The sequence below is a fragment of the Pleurodeles waltl genome, chromosome 11 (genome assembly GCF_031143425.1).
Source record: "Pleurodeles waltl isolate 20211129_DDA chromosome 11, aPleWal1.hap1.20221129, whole genome shotgun sequence".
Classification (NCBI taxonomy): Eukaryota; Metazoa; Chordata; class Amphibia; order Caudata; family Salamandridae; genus Pleurodeles; species Pleurodeles waltl.
Window position 1 is genome coordinate 1,627,450 of NC_090450.1, and position 19,460 is coordinate 1,646,909.

At 47.5% G+C, this 19,460-nt stretch overlaps 1 protein-coding gene and 1 long non-coding RNA gene across 3 annotated transcripts in view; one reads left to right on the forward strand and one right to left on the reverse strand.

Moving 5' to 3' along the window:
• Nucleotides 1–19,460, forward strand: part of LOC138265200 (probable cation-transporting ATPase 13A4) — a 249,446-nt gene that overhangs the window by 75,573 nt on the left and 154,413 nt on the right. For both annotated transcript variants that reach the window (XR_011199310.1, XM_069212745.1), the window contains exon 5: nucleotides 16,614–16,684. Coding sequence is in view for 1 of the 2 variants with exons in the window: in XM_069212745.1 (XP_069068846.1) it covers nucleotides 16,614–16,684 (71 nt within the window). In the remaining variant the exon portion in view is untranslated. The remainder of the gene's footprint in view (nucleotides 1–16,613; nucleotides 16,685–19,460) is intronic.
• The window catches only part of LOC138265201 (uncharacterized), a 101,474-nt gene that overhangs the window by 44,921 nt on the left and 37,093 nt on the right, over nucleotides 1–19,460 (reverse strand). The gene's annotated exons all lie outside the window — the stretch shown is intronic.

The following is a 19,460-nucleotide window of genomic DNA, read 5'->3' on the forward strand; positions in this document are numbered from 1 at the left end:
GGGGCCATTTCCCGCGTTCCGCTAGACGAACGGGGTCAGGGCACTTATTCGGTCTTGTTTCTTGTACTGAAAGTTTCAGGGGGATTTCGGCCTGTGCTCAATCTAATGGAGGTGAATACCTGGATCGGGACAGTGCATTTCCGCATGCTGTCCATTCAGACTATTTTTCCATTGGTTAGACGTGGGGACTTTCTGGTGTCACTGGATCTGCAGGATGCTTACCTACACGTGCCTGTGGCAAGATCCTCTCAAAAGTTCCTGAGGTTTGCTGTGGGTCGGGTGCACTGTCCGTTTTGTGTTCTGTCGTTCTGCCGCAAGACTTCTCCTCAGATTTTTTCGACGGTACTGGCCCCCCTGGTGGCTTTGCTACATTCACAAGGGGTGTTTACTCATCCATATCTGGATGACATTTGCTCCATTCTACCTCGCAGGCCCTATTTCGGAAGCAGGTTGCCCAAGTTCTGGTGTCCGGCAGAACCACGGTTTTTTTTAATCAACGGGGGGCTATCGGTTTAGTCCCATCCCTGGATCTGAGTTTTCTGGGGTCTCAGTTTCGGACTCTTCTTGGCTTGGTGGCAGTGTCAGTGAAGAAGTTTGTGGTGCTCCGGTCCATGGTGTGGATGGTTGTGGTACAGACGGCCCTCCGTGCTTTTCTATGATTGCGGCTGCGAGGTCATTTGGTGGTTCTGCGGTGCTTGTTCGGGCAACGTAGTGGCCAGGGCTTATGTCATACTTCAAGGGGGGACCTGGTCTAGGGCTTTGTTCGGTCTGGCCTGGAAGATTTTTGTGTGGGCTCAGGAGTGGGTTTCTGCTCTCAGGGCTGCATACGTTCGGGCATTGTGTTACTTCCTCTCAACTTTTCTCCATCCGGAGTTCGCTGTTTCTTCATCTGATTCGGCTCTGGGGTCTTCCAGTGCTGGATGTGTTCACGTCCGAGAAAAACGCGTAGCTCTGTCACTTCGGCTCCCGGTTTTCGGTGTCCCCAAGCCTGGGAGGTGGACCGGATGTCGTGTCCTTGGTCGAGGGGCCTTTTGTATGCGTTCCCGCCGTTTCAGCTACTCAGGCCTTTGCTGTTAGGGGTGCGGCTTCTGGGGGCCAGGGTTGTCCGGATTGCTCCCCATTGGCCTAGGGCGAATTGGTTCCCATTGCTGCGGCTGTGGGCATCCGGTCGGATGTGGCCTCTTCCTCTGTGTCCGTCTCCCCTGGAGTTTCCCGGCCTCTCGTTGAGGTCTTAGGGGAGGTTACACTTGACGGCCTGGGAATGGCCCGCCGAGGTTTGACGGGTCTGGGGGTGCCTGTGGCTTTAAGTTCTACTTTACTGGGTTCCAGGCGGCGTTCCACTTTACTTCCTTAGGGTAGGCTGTGGAAGGTTTTTTTTTTTTTTTTTCTTCTTGATGCTTGAGGCATGTATTGGATCCTACCGGCACGTCTCTCTTTGATGTGATGCAGGTCTTGCAGGACGGTGCACAGTTGTGGTTGTCTGGGGTGTCTCTGCTGGTACAGTGGGCGGCTATTCAGGCATTTTGAGGTCCGTGGCGCAGCCTTCCGGTTAAGGGTCGTTTGTTGCTGGGATTTTTTCAGGGGCTTCTTCATTTGTTTCCTCGCCCTGTACGTTCTTTTCCTTCAGGGGTTCTTTCTTTGGTATTGGAGGTTTTAACGGATTATCCTTTTGAACCTCTGGGGGACTGTGTTTACGTCTTCTTTCCTTAAGGACGTTCTTTTTGGTGGCCATTGCTTCGGCTCGCCGTTTAGTTGTATTGGGGGCCTTGGCCTGTTCCTTTCCTTTTTGGGAAGTTTTTCCGGATCGGGTGGTTCTCGTTCCGGTACCTTCTTTTATCCCGGAAGTCAATTCTTCTTTTCATGCTCGCCAGGAGGTCATCCTTCCTTCCTTTTGTCCGAATCCCGCTTTGGTGGAGGTGGTTCGTTTGCATTTGTTGGATGTACGCAGGGCTTTGTTGGAGTGCCTGAGGGTGGTGGCTCCTTTCCGTAAGGGTGATTCGCTTTTTGTAAATTTTGGGCCGACCCGTAGCGGAGATGCCTTCCACGGCTTCCTTGAGTCGGGGGGTGAGATCATTGATTCTGTTTGTTTTTTTCCTTGATAGGGGTTGTTCCTCATCAAGGGGTTTGGGGTCGTTCTACCAGGGGTATGGCGGCTTGGGTGGCAGAGTCTCAGGGGATTTCAGTGGTGGTAATTTGCAGGGCCGCCACTTGGGCCTCGCCTTTGGCGTTCGTTCGGCATTCTGGCCGGTCGGACTTGGGTAGTTTGGAGACGGTATTGGTTCACCGGGTCTTATCCTCTATGAAGTCTTAGGGGTGGGGTTTTGGTGGCCTTTGTGCATGATATTGAACTTCTTGCAACTCAGTGTCCGTCTCCTGTGTGCTTCTTGCTATGTCTCATTGGTTTAAAAGAAGGCGAGGGAGGGACGGGAGGTAATGCGTCCATTTTCTTGCGATAATGGCATTACTCCTAGTCCTACTCCCTCGCCTTCCTTTCCGTTCCCTCCCGCCCTCCCGGTACGGACTGTCTGAGTTGCTGCTTGGGCTTGGTTTTTGTACAGGAGGGGGTAGGGGTGGGGGGGGGGGTTTAAAAGGGAAGGGGAGGGTCTAGTGGGAGGCAGGAAGCCTCATTGGTTTAAAGGAAGGCGAGGGAGTAGGACTAGGAGTAATGCCATTATCGCAAGAAAATGGACGCATGATCAGTATGTCACAGCCACGAGGCCGGCCCTGGGGAGGGTTCCAATGCTTATATGTGATGTGTACGATCAGCATGTCACATGATCAGCATGACACATGATCAGCATGTCACAGCCATGAGGCCAGCCCTGGGGAAGGCAGGGTTCCAATTCTTATATGTGATGTGTACGATCAGCATGTCACAGCCACGAGGCCAGCCCTGGGGAGGGTTCCAATGCGTATATGTGATGTGTACGATCAGCATGTCACATGATCAGCATGACACATGATCAGCATGTCACAGCCAGGAGGCCAGTCCGGGGGAGGGTTCCAATGCTTATATGTGATGTGTACGATCAGCATGACACATGATCAGCATGACACATGATCAGCATGTCACAGCCAGGAGGCCAGCCCGGGGGAGGGTTCCAATGCTTATATGTGATGTGTACGATCAACATGTCACATGATCAGCAAGTCACATGATCAGCATGTCACAGCCATGAGGCCAGCCCTGGGGAGGGCTCCAATGCTTATATGTGATGTGTACGATCAGCATGTCACATGATCAGCATGTCACAGCCATGAGGCCAGCCCTGGGGAGGGCTCCAATGCTTATATGTGATGTGTATGATCAGCATGTCACATGATCAGCATGACACATGATCAGCATGTCACGGTCAGGAGGCCAGCCCGGGGGAGGGTTCCAATGCTTATATGTGATGTGTACGATCAGCATGTCACATGATCAGCATGACACATGATCAGCATGTCACGGTCAGGAGGCCGGCTCTGGGGCGGGCAGGGTACCAATTATATGTGTTGTGTACGATCAACATGTCACATGATCAGCAGCACGAGGCCAGCCCTGGGGTGGGTTCCAACGTTTATGTGATCTGTATGATCAGCATGTATGGCCAGCCCTGAGGAGGGCAGTGTTCCAACGCATATATGTGATGTGTACGATTAGCATGTCACATGATCAGTATGTCACAGTCACTAGGTCAGCCCTTGGGAAGGGCAGGGTACCAATTATATGTGATGTGTACGATCAGCATGTATGGCCAGCCCTGGGGAGGGCAGGGCTCCAACGCTTATATGTGATCTGCGTGATCAGCCTGTAAATCATGCCAGTAACAGTAACAAACCAAAACAAATCCAAAGTGCCCTCCATGTGCTGCAAGGAAGACACCAACTGCAAAAACAACAAGGTGATGGACGGATGTTTGAATCCATGTCAGCCACTGGCGATCGCTCGGGCCACATCCCCAATCTATCTTTTTTTTTTTGCCCAGCAGGCCCCCTCAGTTTGGACCCAGCCATATGCAAATCAGCCCTGACCCTGCTGCTCATGGGAACAGTCAGCCCGGACTGCCAAGCCAGTTCCTCCCTGAACCAGAATACAAGCAACCTAGCACTGATTTCACCCTTGAATCCAGTGGCACAATGAGCACGGTACCCACATCTGGGCATACCCATCCCACGTAGGGTGTCAGCTGCAGCAACAAGGTGATGATGAAATGCTTGAATAAATCCCAGTCACTGACAAGTACTCGAGGCCGCATTCCAATCCACTGTTTTTCACTCACTATACCATCTCACTTTGGATTCAGCCATATGCAAATCAGTCTTGACTCTACTCCTCATGGAAACAGTCCAGTCTGAACCAGAAAACAAGCAACCCAGGGCTGGTTTTGCCCTAGTTATGGGCTTGTCAGCTCGGCTCAGCTTGGTCCCAGTGACACAGTGGGCAAGAGAACTACTTCTGGGCATACCCATGTCACTTACGGTGGTACATGAAATGCACAAAAGCTGATGGAAGAAATGTTTACAATTTGTCTGACTACTGGGAACCGCTTGGGGTAGCATCCCAACCCATCGTTCTTTTGCTCACCATGCCACGTCAGTTTGGGCCCAGATGTATGCAAATCAGTTTCGACTCGACCCCTCATGGGAATAGTCCAGCCCGAACTGCCAAACATGGTACTCCCTGAACCAGAACACAAACAACTTAGGGCCGGTTTTGCCAGAAAACACAGCACATTCAGAACATTGTTTCTTTATTTTCAGTAACAAACCTGTGCTTCAGGGGTTTGTTTCTCTAAATCTTATAGCATGGTGCGGGTAAGACGTGGTTGGGCACCCAGCATTACACTTCTGATGAATGTGCTTCCTCTCTGTTGGTGGAGAGCTTTCAATGAATGTACCTGCAGACTAGCAGAGAGCAGGCGGCTGGGGGTTTATAGGATGCGGGACCTCTGGCGCCACAGTGGTTTGGCAGCCCAATCCTGGACTGCCAATCAGCCATGCGGTGCCTGCGCTGTACTGGAATCTGAGGTGTGCCTAGTGGCTAACTTGTAAAGGAGAGGTTGGCAGTGGTGAGGGCTCAGCTCAGAGGCCCACAGTGGGTGCCAGTAAATATCTGGGTGCTGAATATTAATGCTTGCTAGACTTACGTCTACCTGTTGTCTCTTTAATCCACCACCAGACACTCCCTGCCCTTCATCCTACTCTTGCAGCTTCCTGCATTCCTCCTTTGTGACCGCTCTTCCGTCTTTCTCTTCCTCCATCTTCCCATTCCCTGTGTTTTTCCCTCTCTTGCTCACTTAAATATCTGATACAGTACAAAAAGTGCTGGCCCCAACAATTAATGCTGGTGGCCCCACCGGCAACCACTGCTCAGACTAAGCACCGGACCTGTGCCGGGTTCCACTTGCTATAGTTGCTGCCTGCAGGAAGTACCAGTAGGTGTATCTCACCTGTCCTGAACAAAACTCCCAACAAAACCACAGCAGCACCACAACAAAAATCCTCAGCATCCCAACAAAACCACAGCAGCACCACAACAGCAAAGCCACAGCAGCACCACAACAGAATCACAGCAATACCAACACAAAACCTATTGAAAACCGAACCAGCACTACAACAAAATGACGTGTGTGTATTGGGATGCATGCTGGTGGGCGTGCATGTGTGCAAGTCTGCGAGTCATGGGGGTGTCTGTGTGTGTACGAACGAGTGAGAGTGTCTGTGTGTATGCGTGCGGTCGGGTGGGGATGTTTATATTGAAGTGTGCGGATGGGGTTGTGGTGTGAATGTATGCATGCATGAAGGGGGTGGGGTGTGCATGAATGTATGGGGGTGCGTATGTGTGAGTGGTAGTGTGTGTATGTCAGTGTGAGAGCGGGTGGAGGTGTTAGTATGGATGTGTGTGGTGTCTGCTTGTGTGTTTGTGAGTGCGTGTATGCCAAGAGGGGGTGGGGGGCGTTGTGTGTTTGTTGGGAAGTGCGTGTATGTTTGTGTAAATGCGGAGAGGGTGTCTATTTGAGTGCGTGTGTGTGTATGTGTCTAAGTGCGTATGTGCGAATGAATGGGTATATCGGAGTGCATGTTTGGGTGCGAGTGTGCTTGAGTGAGTGGGGGTGCGTGAATGTAGGTGTGTGGTCGTGTAGGGGTGTGTCTGCTGGTGACAGGAATGGATATTCCTGTCGCCGGGTGCATGACCACCACCATTTTCGTGGCATTGCAAATGCCTCGAAAATGCTGGTGGTCTGCTGAGTCGTAATACTGATGGTGGTATTGCAGCTAACCCCCGGGCCGGAGGTGCTCACCCTCCGGCCTTACGGTACAGATGGCATTTTGGTGGTTTGACTTCGGGCAAACCGCCGAAGTCGTAATATGGCAGTCTTTATTGCCAGCACTGTGGCAGTAAGACCGCCACCGTGAGTTTCGCGGTGCAAGCACTACCAGACTCATAATGAGGCCCTATGTTCTATTAGCAAAGCGTTTAGCATTTATTTTTAATGTAGGCCTCTTCAATTGCATTTGTTGAGTGTTTTATTACAAATCTTTTGTAAACATGCCATTTGTTATGATCATTAACATTTTTGTGGTCTTGGTTCCGTTAATGTCAGTCTCTGTTGCACAGAGCATTGTATGCAATACTACCTAGAGTGGTCACACTCTTGCTCCTGATTGGATGGCTTTGATGTCTTTCTGTTCCTTGGCCTTCATTGGCTGGAATCCCCGCCTTATCCCTGCATTTGTTTCATCACTGCAGCATTTCTTCTTTGCCCTTTGTTTTGATTGGATACATTGTATCCTTGCACTGCTGACATCATGGAGGAGCTTTTCCTTTTTTGTCCCAATAGTGTTCACTCTTATTTAGCATTCCATGGGAGCGCATATCCTCCTGCTTCCTTTGATTTTGAGCACATTTACACACTGAACGTCCACCACCCCACTCCTCTCCTCTCCTCCTTCCCGCAACTCCTTGCCAGCGTGCCGTGCACCGGACTCCAGCCAGGATTATGATCTGGATGTTTTCCACAGCCAGATTCTCTCACCCCGGTCCTCCCCTCCTTCTCTTCCTCCCGCTCTGTGGCGAGCCAGGCAATTCCCTGGATGTTGCCCGCAGCATTTTCCTGGGCCTCTTCATGGCCCCGTTATCTCTTCCTTCACCAACACCTGCCTGGTGTCCTCGCGCTATTTTATTCAACGTGGCAGCCATCTTGAAAGAATAGAAAACAATGGGCTAGATTTACACGGCCCTAGCGCCTCATTGCACCATACTTTTTTGAACACTAATGTGGCTCAAGGAGACCATTTTTGCGGCGCCATATTTACAAAGTAACGCAATGTATGCATTGCACCACTTTGCGACCCCTTGAGCCACATTATGCCTGTGTCAGGCATAATGTATGCAAGGGGGCAGTCCGGCGTTAGGAGGCCCACAAAAATGGTGCTGTGAATCCTACAAGATTTTGTTGCTCCATTTTTGGAGTCATTTTTAAATCCTGCTTGGAGCAGGCGTTAAAGTGACACACCCATATTAACCTATGGACCTCCTCGCACTTTGATCCACTAGTGTCAAGATTTTTGACGCTAGTGGAGCAAAGCCCCACAATTGGGTCAAAAATTCTGATGCTTTGGCCTAATGACCGCCATAGTGCGCAGTATTATAAATACCCATGGTGTCTTGAGGTGGGGCAGGGGCGACACAAGGAAACTGGTGCATCACTGCTGTTGTGGCAGTTTCTTGTAAAGCTGGCCCAGTGTGTTCTGTATTTTGATAAGGCCTGTACCTGCTCTTGGCTTTAATAAGCAGCAACGTATTTCAAAAGAATCGAGCAGTGACCGGGCCGGTAGTGGCAACCTCAATGCAAGACCAAAGGGATCTGCACACTCCTTTTGTGTGTGTGTGTGTGTGTATGTATATATGTATGTGTATATATATATATACTACCTAGTGGGAGTCACCACTAGGTAGTTCTAGTTAGGACCATGTTTCCATAGAAAAAGCATTTTTTGACTTGCCTATATCTTTGCCACGGTTTGTCAAATTTTCCAGAAATCTTCCCCAAAAAGTATTGCAGTGATTCTTGTCGTGCAAGGAAAGTTGCAGGGTGATCCATTAAGCGGAACCCCCCCCCCCCCCCAAAAAAAGGAAAGGGGGTCAAAAAAGTTGAGTTTCCCAATGTTGATTCCCATGGGACCTTTAGACACATCTACAGCCTGAACCACTGGACGGAATCACCAAAGTTGGCAGAAGGCTAGCTTTCAGTATACAGATGAATCTCTTCCTTAATTGGTGTAAATCCGAAATTTAGGGAAATCCAAATTTGTACATCTCTGGCCGTGGCAACTTCGAGATTAATTTGTGACTAAAACGTGAAAGTCGCAAATTATCACGACAAAGAATGCAAAAAACAAAGTGCTGTAATTGTCCGACTGCAACCTGACAAGAAAGTTGCGCCCACCATTTTATTTCATGAGACACGGTCCCCGGGGATTAAATTCCAAATTAAAAGTAGCATAAGAGATCAGAGTGAAGGTACCCTGACCCCAGGGGTGTGATATAGGTGTGTTTTAGGGCAAATTGTGGGTTTGAAATAATTTTTTGACAGTACGTCAAACATTCGTCCATATTCGTGAAATATCGCAAATTTCATGAAATATTTGAGAATGTGGATTTTTTTTTTAACAAAAACCACAAACTCATTCATACATTAATTCATTCACTCACACACCCACTCAGACCCACTCATAGACTTACACACCCACTTTTAGACCCACTCAGACACTCACACACAGCCAATCACAGATTCACTAATGGGGACAGGCGCTATGGCCAACCTGCACTGCACACAGTTGGGTGGTTATATGGGCTTGGCTGCAAGGCCTGGTTGCAGGCCAGGCCTTTCAATCAATCCCCATGGCACAGGGCCATCGTCCGTGCGTGGCGTGGGTTGAAATAATGTATAGTATTTAAAATTACTTTACATCAAAAAAACATAGAAATTCACTGAAAAAAACTGAAGGTTGTAGGGAGGTTATAGTTAGGTTCTGAATTTACTTGTACAAAATATAGAATTTCAGCAGTTGTAGTTAGTTCTTTCAAGTAACTATAACTTGCACCCTAGGTCAGCAATAACCCACACCATCGCCATGCACAGCTAATTACTCCACATATTATATAATTGATGAGATCTTGTATGGCATCTTTGATATCCCTGCAACATTTGCATTAAAATAATTGATAAGATACTGTGCATAGTAAGGGCGCGAGTTATAATTACTTTAGGGGCCGAGTTATAGTTACTTGAAAGAACTTTAATTATAACTGCTGAATTTCTATTGTTTTGTTGAGTAAATTCAGAACCTAAAAACACAGCCATATATTTAAAAACTATAAATGACTCTTACATGTGGATTTGTAAACAAAAGAAAACAGTGTAAACATATCAACAATGTGCAAGGATGGCGTTTCCCAATTCTCATTAAATAAAAAAGTCTCAAGGCACAAGAGGTCTTAAATGTCAAACGTTAGGCTCCAAATGGGCTAACTTCATCAGCATTTAAACATCTGGGGATCTTAGTATGAGGTTCCAAAATGTATTTTGACTCAAGTTGTTTCAGTCTTCATATTCGGTCCTCCATCTGAAAAAACAGTATCCTATCTAGGGGAAGTTTCTGAGGCGATCCCTGTTGCTTCGCTGAGTAAGTTCAAAGTGATGTGCTACTGGATACTGCCTATCTTTATTTTTTTTTAGCCCTCATGTGTTCCTTCACCTGTTTATTTTTTAACTGGGAGTGTCTTTTTTTACTGGGAGTATCTCTTTTTACTGGGAGTCTCGTGCTGCCCAGAAACTTTTTCACCGGGCAGATGAGTACACATACACAAATCAGAGTTACATGTAAGATGTTTTTCAATGCATTTGTGTATGTCACTCAATGGACAGTTATATGCCTTTACTTGGTGGCTGAATTTACGAGCTTTACAAGCAGCACATTTATAAAAAACCCATACAGTCATGTCAGGTCTTTTAGCTCTGCTACTGGTGTCATTGTGGCATAGTCTATCTCTGAGAGACTTCCATTTCTGAAAGTGATATTCCGATGGGTACCCAAAATATCTGTCACTGTATCTTCTATTTTAAATACACCCCAAAGTTTGTAAAGCCATATTATTGAAAGTTGTAATTAATCTAGTAGTCTTACTTTCCCCTGATTTTGTCACAGGCTTTGGGGTTGAAAGTACCTCTAGAAGCTTTTTCAGCTTTTGTGAGTGCATCCTTCAAAACTCCCTCTTTGTAGCGCAGCTCATGAAATCTGGATAGTATTTCCAAATATTAATCAGCACTGTAGTTCCTGTGGGCCCACAAGAACTCCCCATTAGCTATGCTATTTATTAGATTCCTAGGATGACTGCTCTGTGCCTGCAGCAATGAATTTCCTTTTTTTAATTTTTTTTTTTTTTTTTTTTTTACACACTATGGAGCAGTTGTTGTTTTTTTTTTACCTACAATATTTACTCTCCTATCCCCCAAAACCCCCCACATTCTTTACTGATGTGTCCCTCCAAGTTTAAATTGAGGTTGTTGTCATTCAGCTTTGTGAGAAGTATAGATGCCTGTTCCAGATCACCTTTCCAGATCAGAAACAGGTCATCGATGTATCGCAACCACAGTTTTACATGAATACTGATTTCATCAAAGGCTTTGGACACCTACTGCTCCCACCAACTCATCAAAAGGTTGGCATAACTGGGAGCAAAACGGGTGTCCATCGCCATCCCTTTAACCTGTCTGTAGAAACAAATTGCCAAACATAAAGATATTGTTAGATAGACAGAATTCAATCATTATTAAAATCATTTCAGTATGAAAGAAAAGGGAAAGTGATCTTGCCCTTAAGTAATGGTGGCATGCCCATAGGCCATCTTCATGGTGAATGCTGGTATATCAACTGCAGACCTTCCAAGAAATTAAATGATAGTCTCTCTCCCATGATATGTCATACTCTCTCCTCAAGAAGTCCCTACTGTCCTGAATATGGGGAGGACGTCACAAATGTTCATAAAAAATAATTTATATATTTAGATGTGTTTTCTACTAGGGATCCAGTTTTGGAAACAATAGGCCTATCAGGAGGATGTAAAGTGTTCTTGTGCACTTTAAGCAATAAATAAAACACTGGTTTTTAGGTGTCTTATTCAATAGGGAAGAGTATTCTTTGCACTTGATAAGCCCACTTTCTCTCCAATTGTCTAGTAGTTAATCATATTTAGTATTAGAGACTTCAGTGTCATTTCTGGAAACCCTCTCATAACAGAACATGTTATTCTGTTTAACACCCCCTGTGGATAATCTTCCATGTTTAGGATGACAACATCGCCACCCTTATCTGATGTCCTGGTGACAATGCTGATATGATAGTCACCCTCTCATTTTCAGATAAGTTATCTTTCTGCCAAACGTTTGGTGGCCAGCCTCTTTAGGTCATTTATAACTCCATTTTCAAAAATATCCACGGCATCTGCAGAGAGGATGGGGTTGAACGTAGACTTGGGTTTAAACTCGTTTGGACTTTATCTTCCAAGATCAATACTAATGCGTTCCCACCACCACCTCCCGGGGGCTAAACAATCCATGTGGCGTGGGGAGAGCAGCACGGTCCCTCCCGCACCTCCCGGGGCCACCCCCTCCCGGGGACAGAACAAAAAATATAAGGGGGGTCCATCGCAGCCTCCTGGCCCTGGGGATCACCACCTTGCTGGGGCAAATACAAACATTGGAGGGAGGTATCTGTCACTTAAGCGAACTTTTAAAATTTAAATAAAGTCTCCCCATTCTAGCCTATGGAGGCCATTCACTACAATGAGGGAAAAATGAATTTGGCTGTTTTACCTCACCAGGGCGTATAAAACTATTTTTATAAGGTCCCTGCTTATAGTTACATGGCACCCTGCTCTAGGGGCACATAGGGCACAACGTAGGGGTGACTTATATGTAAAAATAAGGTAGTTTAAGGCTTTGGAACTACTTTTAATTCCAAAGTCGAATTTGCATATAACTTTATTTTAAAAGCAGCCAGCAAGGCAGGCCTGCCTTTAAAATGACACTGGTCACCTCAGCAGTGCACTACATATGGTAGGGCCCTAAACCTACATGCCCTACCATATACTAGGGACTTCTAGGTAGGTTGACTTAGCCAATTATAATCAGCCTAATTTGCATAATGAGTTTACACAAAGCACAGGCCCTGGGACTGGTTAGCAGTACCCAGGGCACCATCAGAGTCAGTAAAACACCAGCAAAGAGTGGAAAATGGGGGCAAAAAGTTAGGGGGCCTCTGCAATCAGCCCTGTTTTCACACAGATCCTAACTCCTGGGCTTGGCGAAGGCGAAGCAAGTGTGTTTACTCAGTGATTCCATATTAAAAAATTATCTGAAATCCTTAGTGGAGGTGATTGCATCTTTCACTCATTTGGAGCACAATCGGCCACTTTCACACCGTCTCTTACACCCAGACAGACACTCTCACAGCCACTCTCACATCCAGAGACAGTCTCTCATACCTATTCTCACACTCAGAGAGACAGGCCCTGCGGCTAAATGCTGTGTTCAGCGTGGGTTTGTATATTACTTGCAACCATTACTTAAGGGCAGAAATTCACTGGAAAAAACAAAGGTTACTGGGATGTTATAGTTGTAGGAAAGTACCATCTTGCCTGGCATGTTACCCCCATATTTCACTGTATATATGTTGCTTTAGTGTATGTGTCACTGGGGCCCTGCCAGCCAGGGCCCCAGTGCTCATAAGTGTGCCCTGTATGTGTTCCCTGTGTGATGACTAACTGTCTCACTGAGGCTCTGCTAACCAGAACCTCAGTGGTTATGCTCTCTCTGCTTTCCAAATTCTCAATAACAGGCTAGTGACCAATTTCACCAATTCACATTGGCATACTGGAACACCCTTATAATTCCCTAGTATATGGTACTGAGGTACCCAGGGTATTGGGGTTCCAGGAGATCCCTATGGGCTGCAGCATTTCTTTTGCCACCCATAGGGAGCTCTGACAATTCTTACACAGGCCTGCCACTGCAGCCTGAGTGAAATAACGTCCACGTTATTTCACAGCCATTTACCACTGCACTTAAGTAACTTATAAGTCAACTATATGTCTAACCTTCACCTGGTGAAGGTTGGGTGCCAAGTTACTTAGTGTGTGGGCACCCTGGCACTAGCCAAGGTGCCCCCACATCGTTCAGGGCAAATTCCCCAGACTTTGTGAGTGCGGGGGCACCATTACACATGTGCACTGTACATAGGTCACTACCTATGTACAGCGTCACAATGGTAACTCCGAACATGGCCATGTAACATGTCTAAGATCATGGAATTGTCACCCCCAGTGCCATCCTGGCATTGGGGAGACAATTCCATGATCCCCCGAGTCTCTAGCACAGACCCGGGTACTGCCAAACTGCCTTTCCCGGGGTTTCACTGCAGCTGCTGCTGCTGCCAACCCCTCAGACAGGTTTCTGCCCTCCTGTGGTCAAGCCAGGCTTGTCCCAGGAAGGCAGAACAAAGGACTTCCTCAGAGGGAGGGTGTTACACCCTCTCCCTTTGGAAAAATGTGTCAGGGCTGGGGAGGTGTAGCTCCCCCAGCCTCTGGAAATGCTTTGACGGGCGCAGAGGGTGCCCATCTCTGCATAAGCCAGTCTACACCGGTTCAGGGATCTCCCAGCCCTGCTCTGGTGTGAAACTGGACAAAGGAAAGGGGAGTGACCACTCCCCTGACCTGCACCTCTCAGGGGAGGTGCCCAGAGCTCCTCCAGTGTGCTCCAGACCTCTGCCATCTTGGAAACAGAGGTGCTGCTGGCACACTGGACTGCTCTGAGTGGCCAGTGCCAGCAGGTGACGTCAGAGACTCCTTCTGATAGGCTCTTACCTGTGTTGCTAGCCTATCCTCCTTCCTAGGTAGCCAAACCTCCTTTTCTGGCTATTTAGGGTCTCTGATTTGGGGAATTCTTTAGATAACGAATGCAAGTGCTCATCAGAGTTCCTCTGCATCTCCCTCTTCACCTTCTGCCAAAGGATCGACCGCTGACTGCTCAGGACACCTGCAAAACCGCAACAAAGTAGCAAAGATGACTACTGCAACCTTGTATCACTGATCCTGCCACCTTCTCAACTGTTTTCCTGGTGGTGCATGCTCTGGGGGTAGCCTGCCTCCTTCTTGCACCAGGAGCTCTGAAGAAATCTCCCGTGGGACAACGGAATCCTCCCCCTGCAACCGCAGGCAACAAAAGACTGCATCACCGGTCCTCTGGGTCCCCTCTAAGCATGACGAGCGTGGTCCCTGGAACTCAGAAACTCTGTCCAAGTCACTCCCACAGTCCAGTGACTCTTCAGTCCAAGTTTGGTGGAGGTAAGTCCTTGCCTCCCCACGCTAGACTGCATTGCTGAGTACCGCGTGATTTGCAGCTGCTCCGGCTCCTGTGCACTCTTCCAGGATTTCCTTCATGCACAGCCAAGCCTGGGCCCCGACACTCTAACCTGCAGTGCACAACCTCCTGAGTTGTCCTCCGGCATCGTGGGACTCCCTTTTGTGTCTTCGGGTGAGCTCCGGTTCACTCCTCTTCCAAGTGCCTGTTCCAGTACTTCTGTGGGTGCTGCCTGCTTCTGTGAGGGCTCCCTGACTTGCTGGGCAACCCCCCTGTCTCCTCATCCAAGTGGCGAGAGCCTGGTCCCTCCTGGGCCACAGCAGCATCCAAAAACCCTAATTGTCACCCTTGCAGCTAGCAAGGCTTGTTTGTGGTCTTTCTGCATGGGAACACCTCTGCAAGCTTCTTCACGACGTGGGACATCCATCCTCCAAAGGGGAAGTTTCTAGCCCTCTTCGTTTTTGCAGAATCCACAGCTTCTACAATCCGGTGGCAGCTCCTTTGCACCCTCAGCTGGCATTTCCTGGGCATCTGCCCACTCTCGACTTTGTCGCAACTCTTGGACTTGGTCCCCTTGTTCCACAGGTACTCTCGTCCGGAAATCCACTTTGGTTGCATTGCTGGTGTTGGTCTTTCTTGCAGAATTCCCCTATCATGACTTATGTGCTCTCTGGGGAATATAGGTGCACTTTACACCTACTTTTCAGGGTCTTGGGGTGGGGTATTTTTCTAACCCTCACTGTTTTCTTACAGTCCCAGCGACCCTCTACAAGCTCACATAGGTTTGGGGTCCATTCGTGGTTCGCATTCCACTTTTGGAGTATATGGTTTGTGTTGCCCCTATCCCTATGTGCTCCTATTGCAATCTACTGTAACTTTACATTGCTTGCATTACTTCCTTTTGGTATTACTGCATATTTTTGGTATTGTGTACATATATCTTGTGTATATTTCTCATCCTCTGAGGGTACTCACTGAAATACTTTTGGCATATTGTCATAAAAATAAAGTACCTTTATTTTTAGTATATCTGTGTATTGTGTTTTATTATGATATTGTGCATATGACACCAGTGGTATAGTAGGAGCTTTGCATGTCTCCTAGTTCAGCCTAAGCTGCTCTGCTATAGCTACCTTCTATCAGCCTAAGCTGCTAGAAACACCTCTTCTACACTAATAAGGGATAACTGGACCTGGTACAGAGTGTAAGTACCCCTTGGTACCCACTACAAGCCAGGCCAGCCCCCTACATTGGTTGTGCAGCGGTGGGATAAGTACTTGCAACTACTTACCACTTTGTCATTTTGTACTTGTCATAAGAGAATAATATACAAAACAAGTTCAGTGTACGTACACCTAACCAACAAATTTTGCTTTTCTTCTCTTACACTATCTGCTAAGTGCTGAAAAGTACTCCTAAAGTTTCAAAAAGTTTCTAAAAAGTTGAAAGTTTTTTTCTTTTTCCTTAAAAAGTCCTGAAACTTTTTCTTTGTTTTATCTGTCCCTAAACCTTTTTCTATCATGTCTGATGTAGGACCTTCTCTTGATCTGGTCAGCTCGGCTTATGACCACCTTAACTGAAAGGGTTTGAGGAGTCTCTGCATTAGCCATAGAATTTAAAAAATACATAGAAGTTCACTGAATAAACCAAAGGTTACAGGGACTTATAGCTGGGAAGCAGAAATAAGAAAGCCTTAGAAATTCACTAAAAAAACAAAGACCATGGGGATGGTATACTTAGATTCTGAATTTACACACTCAAAGCCCTAGAAATTCAACACTTACAGTTAGTTATCTCAAAAAACTATAGCTCCTGCCCCAGGGTAAATATAACTCCTGCCCTCGCTGTGCACTGTTAATTACCCCATTTATGACATCACTCATGACTTCTTGTATGAGATCATTGATAATATTATTGCAACGTTTACTATAAAATAATTGATGAGAAACTTGTGCATGGCAGGGTCGGGAATGATAGTTACCTTAAGGTGCAAGTTCTAGTTTCTGGAGATAAACCTAACTATAACTGCTGAATTTCTATGGTTTAGTGTGTGTAAAATGTGAACCTAACTATTGTTTTTTCAGTGAAAATAATTATATATATGTGTGTGTGTATATATATATATTTTAATTAATATTGCTTTGAATAATGATTTTAAATGTTTTCTTCTGGTCCACACTAAATACGAAACCCTTTCTTCTTCCGCAGGTGCGGTGCATCCGGGTGCAGAAGATCAGGTACGTGTGGAACCTCTCCGAGAAGCAGTTCCAGAAAGTTGGGTGAGTTTCTTTGGCACCATCGGGGCCTTAAGTCTGGGTTGTGATTGAAAACAGACTTTGAACCGGTCCCTATCGGGCCTTATGTTCATCTGCTTAACTTTAACTTAACTTAACACTGATTGATTTCTGAACAATCTATATAAACAATGTTAAGGTAATCCATGTCAGCGATTTAGATCCTGTTTATATTTCACGTTTTTACTTCATCCTGCATTCCCTGAGTGTGTTTTTTCCAGGATATGTTATTGCAGCACCGTTTCTGTGGGTGCAGCGTATTACACACCCGTGTGTTATGTGGATTTGTAGAGCGTGACTGACCACCCATGGGGGTATCGAGGCGCTGACTTCAGTATAGTGCATACTCTGACTGGTGTCCCTTCGGGGTGTGTATGACTGGTCACAAGGCTCTCGGCGTCTGTCGTGTGGTCGCCCCTCTGCAGAGCGCCTGGAGCAACGGTGGGGTCCTCACCTGCACGTCTGATCCCCTGTGAATGTGTGTAAAGCAGGTGGACACTTGTCAAAATAGTGACAACGGAAGAGAAGATGCAGAGTTTACTGGTGAGTGGGGGTGTTGTGTTTTTTGGGGGTCATGAACGGAAGAATATGCAAGGAAGTGTAATCAGTACAGAATGAAAAGAGGGCGCTAAAGAGGAAATGAGGTGTAAGGCGCTCTGGTGGAGTAAATGTGGAATAAATAGAGCACAGGGTAACATAGCATGAACCTAAGTGGGCTGGGTGAGACTCTCTGGGGACCCCTATGAACCTAAGTGGGGTGGGTGAGACTCTCTGGGGACCCCTATGAAGCTAAGGGCGGTGAGTAGGACACGCTGGGACCCCCTATGAACCTAATGGCGGTGAGTGAGACACTCTGGGACCCCCTATGAACTTAATGGCGGTGAGTGGGACACTCTGGGACCCCTATGTACCTAATGACAGTGAGTGAGACACTCTGGGGACCCCCTATGAAATTAATGGCAGTGAGTGGGACACTCTGGGGACCCCCTATGAACCTGATGGCGGTGAGTGAGACACTCTGGGACCCCTATGAACCTAATGACAGTGAGTGAGACACTCTGGGGACCCCCTATGAAATTAATGGCAGTGAGTGGGACACTCTGGGGACCCTCTATGAACCTAATGGCGGTGAGTGAGACACTCTGGGGACCCCTATGAACCTAAGGGCGGTGAGTAGGACACTCTGGGACCCCCTATGAACATAATGGCAGTGAGTGAGACACTCTGGGGACTCCTATGAACCTAATGGGACACTCTGGGGACCCCTATGAACCTAATGGTGGTGAGTGAGACACTCTGGGGACCCCCTATGAACCTAATGGCGGTGAGTGAGACACTCTGGGGACCCCCTATGAACCTAATGGCGGTGAGTGAGACACTCTGGGGACCCCCTATGAACCTAATGGCGGTGAGTGAGACACTCTGGGGACCCCCTATGAAATTAATGGCAGTGAGTGGGACACTCTGGGGACCCCCTATGAACCTAAGGGCGGTGAGTAGGACACGCTGGGACACCATATGAACCTAATGGCGGTGAGTGAGACACTCTGGGGACCCCTATGAACCTAAGGGCGGTGAGTAGGACACGCTGGGACCCCCTATGATCCTAATGGCGGTGAGTGAGACACTCTGGGGACCCCTATGAACCTAAGGGCGGTGAGTAGGACACGCTGGGACCCCCTATGAACCTAATGGCGGTGAGTGAGACACTCTGGTGACTCCTATGAACCTAAGGGCGGTGAGTAGGACACGCTGGGACCCCCTATGAACCTAATGGCGGTGAGTGAGACACTCTGGGGACTCCTATGAACCTAATGGCGGTGAGTGGGACACTCTGGGGACCCCCTATGAACCTAATGGCGGTGAGTGGGACACTCTGGGGACCCCCTATGAACCTAATGGTGGTGAGTGAGACACTCTGGGGACCCCCTATGAACCTAATGGCGGTGAGTGAGACACTCTGGGGACCCCCTGTGAAATTAATGGCCGTGAGTGGGATACTCTGGGGACCCCCTATGAACCTAAGGGCGGTGAGTAGGACACGCTGGGACCCCTATGAACCTGATGGCGGTGAGTGAGACACTCTGGGGACCCCTATGAACCTAAGGGCGGTGAGTAGGACACTCTGGGACCCCCTATGAACCTAATGGCGGTGAGTGAGACACTCTGGGGACACCTATGCCTTCCACAGGCCTTACCAGGGTCAAATTCTCACTGTTACAATTTCAGAATTGAAACCGTCTTAATATTGTTTACAAAAGAACACTGTTGTTACTCATTCATCTTAAACAGTAAACAACCATTGACAAAGCCAATAGCCTTGGCTGATGTTAGGTGTATGTCAGCTGTTGTGCTATATATCTGGATGCAATAACAGAGACTCAGAGAGGAACCAAGGCACCGCTAGGGCGTCACTCTATGGGAATCACAGAAACTCGCTTAACCTGTTTAAGCAAACCCATTTATTACCTGAGCTTTGCACCCGGATTTTGGCATCCCACTTAAATCCCTGAGTACAACTGAAACCTTTTTAAAGCTCTAAATTGTTGTGTAGATGCCAGCTCACCTCTGAAAAGCGCGAGGTGCAGTAATCCGGAAACCAACATATTTCCTTCTTATGACTACCCACGGCAGCAGGAAGTTGCTGCAGGGACGGTGCCTTGTCGAAGGTCGGTTTAAGTCTATCCCAGGAAGGGTTGGGTCACCTGACCTTCTATCATTACAGGGTCTACTTAACTGTGGTCACTGGAGTTGAAGTGTG